We start from the raw sequence: 12,558 nt of genomic DNA, 5'->3' as shown, positions 1-12,558 counted from the left end.
ATACTCATTGGAGACCTGAACTTCCACCTTGACAACCCCAGCGACCCCAACTCCACCATCATCCGTGACAACCTCGCCCACATTGGACTTAAACAACTCGTCACCACACCAGCCCACATATCAGGACACACCCTCGACCCCCATCTTCATGGCAGGAAACAGAGTCCACTTCAGCCACACAACAACAAATGCCATGGACCAACCACCACTGCGTACACTTTGCCGTTGACAAACCCAAAGCACCCAAACCAGCCCCACGCCCACTATGAACGAACTGAAGCAAGGTTACCGACGAGCAACTTAACGCCACCCACACCCGAGACAACCACACCTGGACATCCGATGCAAACACCGCAGCCAGAGGACTCCACACTTGGATCTCCAACTGCGCAGACGAGCTCGCCCCACTATGCAACCCCGACAAACAGCGCCCCAGGAAAGCCACCTGGTTCACCACTGACCTCCAAGAAGCCAGGCGCACCTGCAGACGCCTGGAGAAGAACTGGAGAAACACCAAGACAGCCAAAAACTACTCCACCTACAACTACGCCATGACAAACAAACACAACCAAATCAGATCCACCAAGAGGAACTTCATCCACAACAAAATTCTCGCCAACTCCGCCTACTCCAAGGAACTCTTCAGTGTCATTAAGGAATTCACCAACCCACGCAGTGAAGCCACAGACATCACCCTGTCCCAAGATCTCTGCGACAAACTTGAAAGCTACTTCCACCTTAAGATCAAAAACCTCTACGACAACTTCATCGACCACCCACCAGACGCCACAGCCGGCCCCCCACCCCCCAGAGACACTAGCCAGCCCACCATCTCCAACTGGACACAGATCACAACCGAAGACACCGCCTCGACCATGAAAGACACCCACTCGGGGGACCCCACGACCTCTGCCCTCTTTACATCTACCACAGAGCCGCGGCCGCCATCGTGCCCGAACTAAAATGCACCATCAACACCACCTTCAAAACAGGCACCTTCCCCAGATGACTGGAAGCATGCAGAAGTGAGGCCCCTGCTCAAGAAGACCAGAGCTGACCCCACCGACCTCAAGAACTACCGGCCCATCTCACTCCTCCCTTTCACAGCCAAAGTTGCAGAGAAAACAGTCAACGGGGAACTGACATGATTCATTGAAGAGAACGCCGTCCTCGACCCGTCCCAATCTGGATTCTGAAGCAACCACAGCACCGAGACCACCCTACTCGCCACCACAGACGAAATCTGCACCCTCCTGGACCAAGGCCACTGCGCAGCTCTGATTCTACTCGACCTATTAGCAGCCTTCGACACCGCACACTGGTAGCCAGACTACACGACACCGATATACAAGGAACAGACCTGTACTGGATCTGTTCATTCCTCACCGGAAGAAGCCAAAGGATCAGAATACCACCCTTCCTCTCCGATCCCATGAAAATCACCTGCGGAGTCCCACAGGGGTCATCACTGAGCCTGACCTTCTTCAACAACTACATGGACCCTCCCGTAGCCATCGTCCGACAACATGGCCTCAACATCGTATCACTATGCTGACGACACCCAGCTCATCCCACCAATGCCAAACTCAACTTCCAGAAAGGAATGCAAGACGTCACAGTCTGGATGACCAGCAGCTGCCTGAAGCTCATCGCTGAGAAAACAGAAGTCCTTGTCCTCGGAACCACTCCTTCAGCATGGGACAACACCTGGTGGCTAATCGCCCTCAGAAGCCCAGCCACCCCCTCAGACCACTCCAAGAACCTTGGCATCGTACTCGACTCATCACTCACCATGAACCGTCAGGTCAACGCCGTCACCTCCAGCTGCTTCAACACCCTCCACATCCTTCGCAAGACCTTCAAATGAATCCCCCCTGAGTCAAGGAAGACAGTCACCCATGCACTCATCACCAGCAGACTGGACTATGTAAACACACTCTACGCCAGCATCAACAAGTCCCTGCTCCACAAACTCCAGACAATACAGAACACCGCCGCCAGACTCATCCTCGGTATCCTCCGGCACAAACACATCAGCCAACACCTACGAAATCTCCAATGGCTCCACATGGATAAAAGAGTCACCTTCAAAATCATCACGCATGCCTACAAATACCTACACAACAACGGACTCAAATACCTCAATGACAGATTCAACTTCCACGCACCAAAAAGAAACCTCCGATCTACCAACCTCGCACTGGCCAAAACCCCGTGCATCCACAGAGCCAGAGCAGGTGGAAGATCCTTCTCTCACATTTCAGCCAAGACCTGGAACAAACTACTGGCAGACACCAGACGCGCCCCCTCACTGAAAACCTTCAGGAAGATCCTCAAGACCTCTCTCTTCGACTTAACAGATCGGCGGAACCCCCCCCCCTCCAGTACCTTCAGACCCTCACGGGTGAGTAGCGTGCTACAATTCCCCTGATTGATTGGTGTGATGCTGAATGTAGGATCAGTCCTTAGATTGTCCTGTGCTCTTTCCCACCCTCAGACGCGGTCTGGAGGTAATGAGTCTATCTGATGGAGCCACATCTGGTGTGACACTGAATGTAGGAACATTCCTTACGGTATCCTGTGCTTTTACCCATCCATAGGCAGGGTCTGGAGGTAATGAGTCTATGTGATGGAGCCCTACCTGGTGTGATGCTGAATGAAGGATCTGTCCTTAGGGTGTCCTTTGGACTTACCCATCCACGGGCAGTGTCTGGAGGTAATGAGTCTATCTGATAGAGATCTATCTGGCGTGATAGTGAATGTAGGATCAGTCCTCAGACTGTCCTGTGCTCCCCTCCATACGCAGACAGGATCTGAAGGTAATGAGTCTATCTGATGGAGCCCTATCTGGTATGATGCTGAAGATAGGATAAGTCCTTAGGGCGCTCTCTGGTCTTATGCACCCATAGACAGGGTCTGGAGGTAATCAGTCTATCCGATGGAGCCCTATCTGGTGTGCTAAATGTAGGATAAGTCCTCAGGGTGCCCTCTGCTCTTACGCATCCACAGGCGGGATCTGGAGGGAATGAGTCTACCTGATGGAACAATACCTGTTGTGATGCTGAATGTAGGAACAGTCGTTAAGGTACCCTGTGCTCTTACCCATCCACTAGCAGGATCTGGAGGTAATGAGTCTATCTGATGGAGCCCTATCCGGTGTGACACTGCATGTAGGATAAGCCCTCCAGTGGCCCTCAGCTCTAACGCATCCACAGGCAGGCAGGATCTGGAGGTAATGAGTCTATCTGATGAAGCCGTGTCTGGTGTGATGCTACATTCAGGATTGGTCCTTAGGGTGTCCTCATCTACAGGCAGGGTCTGGAGGTAATGAGTCTATCTGATGGAGCTCTATCTGTTGTGATGATGAATGTGGATCAGTCCTTAGGGTGTCCTCTGCTCTTACGTATCCACATGCAAGATCTGAAGGTAGTGAATCTATCGGATGGAGCTCTGAGTAGTGAGATTCTGAATGTAGAATCAGTCCTTAGGGTACCCTGTGCTCTTACACATCCACAGGCAGGATCTGGAGGTAATGATTCTATTTAATGGAGCCTTCTCCAGTATGATGCTGAATGTAGGATCAGTCCTTATAGTACCCTGCGCTCTTACCCAGCCACAGGCAGGATCTGGACATAATGAGTCTATCTGTTGAAGCCTCGTCTGGTGAGATTCTGAATGTCGAATCTGTCCTTAGAGTGCCCTGTGCTCTTACCGATCTACAGACAGGATCTGGAGTTAATTAGTGTCTCGGATGGAGCCGTACCTGGTGTGATGCTGAATGTGGGGTCAGTCCTCAGGGCACTCTGTGCTCTTACGCATCCAAGGAGGTGATGTGGTAGCTCAGGTTACAGAACCTTTAGTAAGCAAAGTTCTGTAACCAAGTGGTGAATCGCAAGCTGGAATCCAAGGCATCACCTCTTGGGATTAGATTTTTGGTGAGAGGCTAAGGAAGCAGTTGGATGCTGACAACAGCCCTGTCTGCAGATGGTGTCTCTGTACAACTAGATACTTCAATAAAGGACTTAAATAAAACGTGGCATGGCAGTCTCTACAACTTAACAGGTGTCCTGTGCTCTTGCCATCTACTGGCATGGTCTGATGGCAATGAGTGTATCTGGAGAATCCCTATCTCGTGTGATGCTGAATGTAAGATCAGTCCTTAGGGTACCCTGTGCTCTTACGCATTCACAGGCACCATCTGGAGGTAATGAGTCTATCTGATGGAGCCCTATCTGGTTTAATGCTGAATGTAGGGTTAGTCCTTAGGGTACCCTGTTCTCTTACCGATCCGCAGGCAGTGTCTAGAATTAATCAGTCTATCTGATGGAGCCCTATCTGGTGTGATGGTTAATGTAGGATCAGTCCTCAGGGTGCCCATTGTTCTTTACCATCCACAGGCAGGATCTGGAGGTAATGAGTCTATCTGATGAAGCCATGTCTGGTGTAATGCTGAATGTAGGATCAGTCTTTAGGGTGCCATGTGCTCTTATCCATCCACAGGCACGGTCCGGAGGTAATGAGTCTATCTGATGTGATGCTGAATGTAGGATCAGTCCTTAGTGTGCACTTAGCTCTTACCCATCCTCAAGCAGGATCTGGAGGTAACGAGTGTATCTGATGAAGCCGTACCTGGTGTGATGCTGAATGTAGGATCAAACCTTAGGGTGTCTTGTGCTCTTACCCATCCACAGGCAGGGTCTAGAAGTAATAAGTGTATCTGATGGAGCTGTTCCTCGTGTGATGCCGAATATAGGGTCAGTCCTTATGGTGTCCTATGCTCTTACCCATCCTCAGGCAGGATCTGGAGGTAATCTGGTTCCGCTGTGCGGGTAACAAAGCGGATACAGGTCACAGTTGCAAACTCACTCATTGCATCTTTGATGGCATCCACATCTTCGGCACCTGAGGGACAACAGAGGAAAGGAGAGGATGACATAAGTTGAAGCATCCTGGAAAGGTATCTATGAAAGACAATGTTAAGCCTTGGTGAAAAAGTGAACTCACTGTAAGTGGGACTGAGGGTGTAGGGCACATGGACTGTCCCATCTCTGGATTTAGGCCAGAAGCAGCTGTTGCCTGGGCATACGATGGCACTGCGGCCTGGTCGGATGGCAATGTCTCCCTCGTGCACCAGCTGTGAGCTGCCTACAATAGTAAAAGACAGTGACAGTGGTCAGTGTCTGCTATATAACCAGAGGGAACAAGAGCACGCGGAAGAGAAGGAAGCTGATTTTAGGCCTAAAGTGCAATTTCAAAAAACACATTATAAAATGCAAGAATCATTGTGATGGAGGAAGATTTCAGGTAAAACATCAAACTATGACATAAGCACCTAATAAATAAATGACCCCAGGGACTAAAAAGGCCTGAGCACACAGGCATCCTTGAAACCCTCAGGGGTGATTTGTTGCTCCCCATAAATCCTTGCTTGATCCACAGTGAGTGATTGCAGCTTTTAATGTTTACTGGGAATGGTTTCCTGTGTCTTACATTCCTATAGTGTTGTCAACATGTCATATCAGGAGTTAATTATGGCACCACTAAAAGCATTTTACTGATTTGCTATAATAACATGGAGCATATTAAGACAGAAAAATCAGAATAACAACTGCACTGGCTATATGGCTTCTAAGCGCTTTATGTCGTCTTTCAGCAAACACCAGCAGTGACATCACACGTTTTAAAAGAGTCAGCCATTCCACCGGGTCACCACCCTAAATTGTGTGTAATTCTCCGTCCACACATTTGTATTAAGTCTTTACATATAAACTAGGATTGTACATGTCATTATCTGTCTTACATACAAGTATGAACCAATGTATAGAAATCTTTGAATATTTACTAATTGAAACAGACCAACGAGCAGGATCGATTTACACAATTTGTAGCACACAAAGGGTAGTTTGATTTTCATTGATATGTTTGTATTAACAGAATCCTTTAGAATATATACCAGTGTGGACCAATCATGTGCTTTGATTAGTAATAGTAGTTCTGTGGTGATGACATGAAACATATCTGTATGTTGTTGCCAGATGTTTCTATGCTCTGAATTTGAAATGTGTTTGGGGAGGACTTTATTTCCCAGAATGCATTTCTTTTTCAGTGTGTTACTCCGCTCCTCTGTATGTTTCTAAAAGGGTGGCATCTGTTCCCAGATATTCTGCATTTGTCAAATACGAGCCAGTGACTCTAGATTGAGTCCAGGTGTAAATGGCTGCTTCAATCTGCTCTACAGGCTGCAGTGTCAGGCCTGAGACATGTTTAAAGCTCTACTTTAGTGGGTACCACAAGGAGTGCTGCTGCCCCGAAGTAGAGTTTAATGTACACGCCCTGGGTACACCCAGCACCAGATACTAGGGACTTACAAGTAAATTAAACGTGCCAGTTAGGGGCAGGCCAATGGTACCATGTTTTAGGGAGAAGCAGAAGCACTTTACCACTGGTCAGCAGGGAACGAGTCCTAAAAGCCAACAAAAACGAGTTCAGAAAAGGACGGCAGAGGAAGGCACAGATCTGGAGTGACCCTGCAGAGAGGGCCGCGCCCAGGACCTTGGTTGTCTCTGGTGATGATCGTGAAGACACCTGGGCTCAGGCTCACTGTTGACTATCTTGTAACAGAGTGTAGCGCCAAGAGGCCTGAAGTTTTCTCTTACTTTGGTTCTGTTTGGTGTCGATCTCGAAAATGTCTGAGACAGGGTCACGGCTGACTATTGTTTAACAGAGTCTAGCGCCCAGACACCCTGAGGTTTGCTCTTTTCTTGGTTCTATCTTGATCTCAAAGGCGCCTCGGATCAGTGTCACAGTTGAATCTTGTGTAACAAAGTCTAGCGCCCAGAAGCCGGAGGTTTTCTCTTACTTTGGTTCTGTTTGGTGTCGATCTCGAAAATGTCTGAGACAGGGTCACGGCTGACTATTGTTTAACAGAGTCTAGCGCCCAGACACCCTAAGGTTTGCTCTTTTCTTGGTTCTATCTTGATCTCAAAGGTGCCTCGAATCAGGGTCACAGTTGAATCTTGTGTAACAAAGTCTAGCGCCCAGAAGCCGGAGGTTTTCTCTTACCTTTGTTCTCTTTGGTGATGATCTCGAAGATGCCTGGTGTCAGGGGCTCCTCTGGATCCCCGGTGTCTGAAAGAGAAGGCACATTCCCAGCTTCACATCAGCTGCTGGTGCACAGGAATAGGTGGATTCAGAAATCAATTATAAAAGATGAAATATTCACTGGAATCAAATGTGCATCTGTGTTTTCTTTGCACAAAATGTGTATTTCTGGCAGCTCTCAATCATGAATATTGTGTGGGAGGGGGTGACATGCGCAGAGCCCTGTAGGTGCCAGGATATATGTGTCAAACAAGGAAAGATGTGCAGGCCCATGTGTCTTATGGAAGCTCTTACAATGCCTGACTTTCTAAATCCTTTCACAAATACCGGTTGTAAATACACAATGGAGCGGGTCGATCAATAAACCGCTCCATTTCTGTCACCAGCCGATGGTGCTCAGGGTTTTGCTTCTCTGTGGGCGTTTCTCTCATTCTCACTTTTCTATCTTGGCAACTTCTCTTTTGCGCATGCGGACAGTGGTGTGAATGCTCCTCCTTTCATCCTCACACCTTGTGACTCATAGCAGCATTATGTTCGTGCACAAGGCACACATCATACTCTGTATCACTTTGTAAATCCACAAAAAGAGATTTAAATGGATTCATTAGATAGTACACGATGCAGCCGCCAACCGTGCCCGGAGTATAGCGCTTCATTATGTACAGGAGCTATGCTCAAGTTCAAACATATCCCGATTTAAAAAGTACTTACGATTTTTCTCCAGTCCATAGAGATTCTGCAAAAGAGAAAAGTTGCATTTGAATCACCTAATGTAAGTATGAGGATTTTAGAACTTTAGGGAACCTTAAAGCCGTGTTTTCAAAGATGACATAAAATATAGGTTGGGCTGTATGTCACAGCATCGAAACAACACATCTCCACCCGCAGGGTGGGCTGCAGGACATCCCCTTGCACAGTATCATCAAGGTAAGAGTATCTTGGGGAGTGGAGATTTACTGTTCCAATGCCCCCTTGTTGACTTCCCTTGTTGATACTGTGCAGCTGATATCTTACACTCAGTATTGCTGCGGGTCGATATTCAAGCGCCCATACTGTGGTAAAACACCGTGGCTCCTGGCCTGGTTTGGCCCATTGTTTCACACACTCTGGGTTGCACAGGTGTCAAGGGTGAAGTCTGTGGTTCATGCACCTATTTGGATACTGACAACTGATGAAGAAACGTTTCGGAGAAAGTGTCACAAGAACAAATGGCCTTCAGCAGCACAGATGGCTCCGAAGATGTACAGAGTTCACTATAATGTAACAGAAGAGTCTATGGAGTGGTCCTCGAGGTACCTCAAGTAGAACCATCTGACGGCCGCACTAATCCTGATTTCGGTGCAAACTCCTCTTTGTGCCCAAATAGTAATTCCACCTCGCTTGCTAGTCCCATACCCGTGGAGAGTTTTGGAAAGGTAGATTCATTGACAGTAAAAAGTGGCAGAAATCCTGCAGGCACAGTCCACAAAATCTGTTTGAAAGTCCAAACATATTTACATCTTCTGACACATGTGATTTAGGACTTTACCCCCATCCCAAATGCAGAAAACTGAGCACATTATCCAATAGCCATCCACCATCTAAACACCACAATAAATACCCTCCCACACAGGACCATTGTTTACAATGAGCTCAGTTTGATGCAGGAATTACATGGCCCAATCAGAGACGCGAACATCTCGGCGGGATGCAGGCCCAGGATGAGGACCTTGGCCCTGGAAAGTGTCCTGGGAGGTTCACTACGAACACCCTCCCAAAGTCCTACTCTTTATAGGATTTGCAAAATAAGCCCAGGTGGAAATCATACTTTCAAAGTCACTTCAAATTTGATGGACACTTATCACCTGTCCAGGTAAGCTGACCTCTATCGCAGCTCGATCCTTATGGTGCCCCCGGCCTGCTGGACCGATACCTCACAAATGCTCATGGAAAACTCTCCTGTTCCTATGATGTGCTTCTAAGATTACTCTTGGGGTCTAGACACATTGTGCAGGTAACAATGGTGTAGCAGCACTGGGGGTGCAGGAGGTGTGAAGGCCTCGCATATGTGATACTATTGCGATTTTACGCCCCTGTGCAGTTGCGCTCTCTGTGAAGCACACCTAAGAGGCATTACATATATACACGGCTACTTAATACTGTCATATATCCTCCTGGGCTCTCCATTAAGCACACCTGAGAGGCGTTACATGCGCACAGTAAACTCCTGCAGAGATACGCATTTTGTAAAGCACACCTGAGAGGCCTTACATGTACACAGGGCTGTGTAATACAGTCACTCATATACTCTCCTGTACAGGTGCGTTCTCTGCGAAGCACACCTGGGAGGCATTACATGTGCACAGGGCTGTGTGATATTGTCACTGATATACTCTCCTGCAAAGATGCGCTCTTTGCGAAGCACACCTGAGAGGCATTACATGCGCAGAGGTCTGTGTAATATGGCCACTCACATACTCTCCTATACAGGTGTACTCTCTATGTAGCAATATCCAAAATTCTACCTCTGCCCAGAATGTTATATTTGTTTGCTGCTCTCACCTTCATTCTGCCACTAAACGTTTTTCGAGATATTACCTCAAAGTTGACATTACAGGAATGGGGCAAAAATAGTTCCCGAGTTTCACTTACAAAGCTTTACACACTCTTGACTGATGGAGGATTGGGTGCCAAGATTTTGTGGCAGCCCTGTTGCAATGGCCAATGCGGTGGTTGGCGGGCTACAATCTGACAGAACTAGGGCACTGGGTAACAGGATTACACAAACACACAGTATCAGACTGGTTGATGGGCTCAGAGACCCTCATGCCACAAAGAGAAACACAGAATACTTTAATGAACATAGCTTGCAATTGTTGGTCTCACTACGTGCAGAAGAGACGGAAATTACCACCATTTGCCCCAGACGTACCTCTTTAGGTACTACCTGGTCAAATGAGAATGACGTGCCGACCAGAGATGGTGGACTGGGAAGGACTAGGTATAACCACATGGGGGGACCTGCTCACTGACACAGTTGTTAGTACATTTGAGGAAATGGTAGATGATTATGGGGTACCTCCTGGTTCCTTTCTATGATAAGCATCCCTTACACAACAACTACATATGACGTGGAACAGGAAATGTGAGGAACCCGAGACATCTGAATTTCTCCAAATATTACTCACCCATGGCTCTGGTCGCCGGGACATCACAATGTTATACATTTTTATAAGACAAGGCACTGCAATCCTGTTAACCTTGCTCCATATGTACTCGGACACAGCACTTTCAGTAACATTGACGGACAAACAATGGGAACAATACCTGAGAGTACCAAAAATAATCTCAACAAATGCAAATCTAAAGTAAACTCAATTTAATTACCTACATAACAGGTATGTTACCCCCCCAGAGACTAGCATAGATGTATCTGACATCCACAGATCTGTGTCCCAGATGCTCCAATGAAGGAGCCACCTTCATACACATGGTATGGGACTGTCCAGGATTCATAGGATACTGGAAGATGATAGCGGGTACACTTACAGAGGCAGCGGGTAAAGGGATAGCTTTAGATGCTAGAACATTTCTCCCAAGTATCACCAAATGATCATCCAAAGGCCAAACCTTAAGCAAATTCTTGGACCTCTCCTAAGGATTAGCCAAAGGTAGGCTAGCTATGTCTTGGAAGATCCCCATGGCCCCATCCATTCAAGTGTGGCTTACTGATTTACGCAAAGCCCTGGTTTCTGAGCTTGAGATATCACGTGACAATATACCAGGTCACACATTATTACCTAACCCTCCTGACTGGCAAGCTTATCTAACAGCAGTTGAAACAGAATTGTCGAGGGAACGTGCAGGAGTACGCAACACTTCGGAACCAAACAACAGATATAGCAACTTATGGTATGTTGTAGACCCAACTCCACATCTCATAGACGAACTATAATTCATGCACTGCTCCCTGCAACTGGAACCCCAACTCAACCACTGCTAAAGAGGAAACACAGTACACACAATAAACAGGAACCTGGCTAAACAGGCAAAAACAAAACAAAAAAAATACAAAGGGATAAATTCATTAACAAATTGTGCCTCTAGTTCTTCTTCTTTTTATTTGTTAGGCAACAAAATAATTGTAGAAATGTATTGTAACACTTGCAAAGTTGAATCTCTTTCTGTAAAGAAGTGGGGTGCAATGCCTTCCCCAACCTAAGGTTGGTCACTATCTTTACACCCCCCTATTTTTTGCTTCATGAAACCATTGTATTGTGAACACTCATGGTGTAAATGTATCATTTCTCCTGATCTGAGAGACTGGCTTCACCATTTAGAAAATAAATAAATAAATATTTATCAACAAAAAAAAACACTGTTACATCAGCACTTGCACAGAACCATATATAGCACTGGTATTGTGGCTCTCACCTGCACAGGTGCACTCACAGTGATGCACACCTGAGAGTCTACAACTGCACAAAACCATATATAGCACTGTTACTGCAGCACTCACCTGTACCTGCACTCAGCTCTTTTTACCATTGCTAAAGGGGTCTCACCTGCACAGGTAAGCTCCAGCAGGTGCTCACCAGGCACACTGCAACCAGAGTCCATCCTCTGCTGTCCATCCTTGGGTTCTGGAGCAGTGCTCAGGTCGCCAGAGGTCAATGTTTCTTCCTTCTGGGAGATGCTTTGTTGACCCCAGACCAGTCCTTTATATACCCAGAAGAGGCTGAGCATCCTCCAATCAGCTCTCAGTCCCAAGGATGACACCTCTTTCTGCACAGGTCACAAGGTGTGTCTGTCCTGGAGAGGGTGCCCTGGGATCGCTTCTGAGGTGTCATAACCAAGATAATAAGCAGCTTTTAAGTGTGGTAAATTGGATTTGTGACAGATCCTGCACCGTGATATATATTTGTTTGAAAATCTTTCACTCTGTTTTCGTTCTCGTAAGAGGGTGAATCTGTGATTGGACACAGGCGCACCTTCAAGGGTTTGGCTCCTCAAATAACAACAAAAGTCCTCGAGGCACCGAAAGACCCGGATTGGAGAAGATCACATGAGACACAAACAGTGCAGAAGATGAGCTGGACGTGCGTCCGAAGAGTAGATTTGATTTTTCAAGCAAAGTTAAGTAGCTTTGTGGCTGGCCCAGAGTTAAACCTTTCTAGATGGAAGGTAAGGCAGGAGGATGAAAGGAAGAGTTGGTGGACGAAAGGCAGAGTTGGTGGACAAAAGGCTGAGTTTTAGGATGAAGGCAGGGTAGTAGAATGAATTGCAGAGTGGGAGGATGATAGGAAGGTTGGAAGGATTAAAGGAAGAGTGTAGGAATGAAAGGTAGAGTAGTGGGATGAAAGTCTGAGTAGTGGGATGAAAGGCAGGAGATGAATGGTATGGTGGGAGGGTGAAGGGCAGAGTCGGGGGATGAAACGAAGGGTGGAAGAATGAAAGGCAGAGTTGGGGGATGAAAAG

The 12,558-nt window shown here is 47.1% G+C and overlaps 1 protein-coding gene across 2 annotated transcripts in view; it reads right to left on the bottom strand.

The window, feature by feature from the left end:
* LOC146859680 (embryonic protein UVS.2-like) overlaps positions 1-11,763 on the bottom strand; it is a 64,278-nt gene extending 52,515 nt beyond the window's left edge. For both annotated transcript variants that reach the window (XM_085643429.1, XM_085643430.1), the window contains exons 1-5: positions 11,646-11,763; positions 7,813-7,837; positions 7,063-7,128; positions 5,005-5,145; positions 4,785-4,902 (exon numbers count right to left, since the gene is read on the bottom strand). In XM_085643429.1, the coding sequence (XP_085499555.1) occupies positions 4,785-4,902; positions 5,005-5,145; positions 7,063-7,128; positions 7,813-7,837; positions 11,646-11,714 (419 nt within the window). In that variant the 5' untranslated portion in view covers positions 11,715-11,763. The remainder of the gene's footprint in view (positions 1-4,784; positions 4,903-5,004; positions 5,146-7,062; positions 7,129-7,812; positions 7,838-11,645) is intronic.
* Positions 11,764-12,558: the final 795 nt, after the last annotated feature.

This window comes from Triturus cristatus, chromosome 3_1, assembly GCF_964204655.1.
Source record: "Triturus cristatus chromosome 3_1, aTriCri1.1, whole genome shotgun sequence".
Taxonomy (NCBI): domain Eukaryota; kingdom Metazoa; phylum Chordata; class Amphibia; order Caudata; family Salamandridae; genus Triturus; species Triturus cristatus.
The sequence above is the reverse complement of the archived record's forward strand: the minus strand, read 5'-3'. Positions and strand labels throughout refer to the sequence as shown.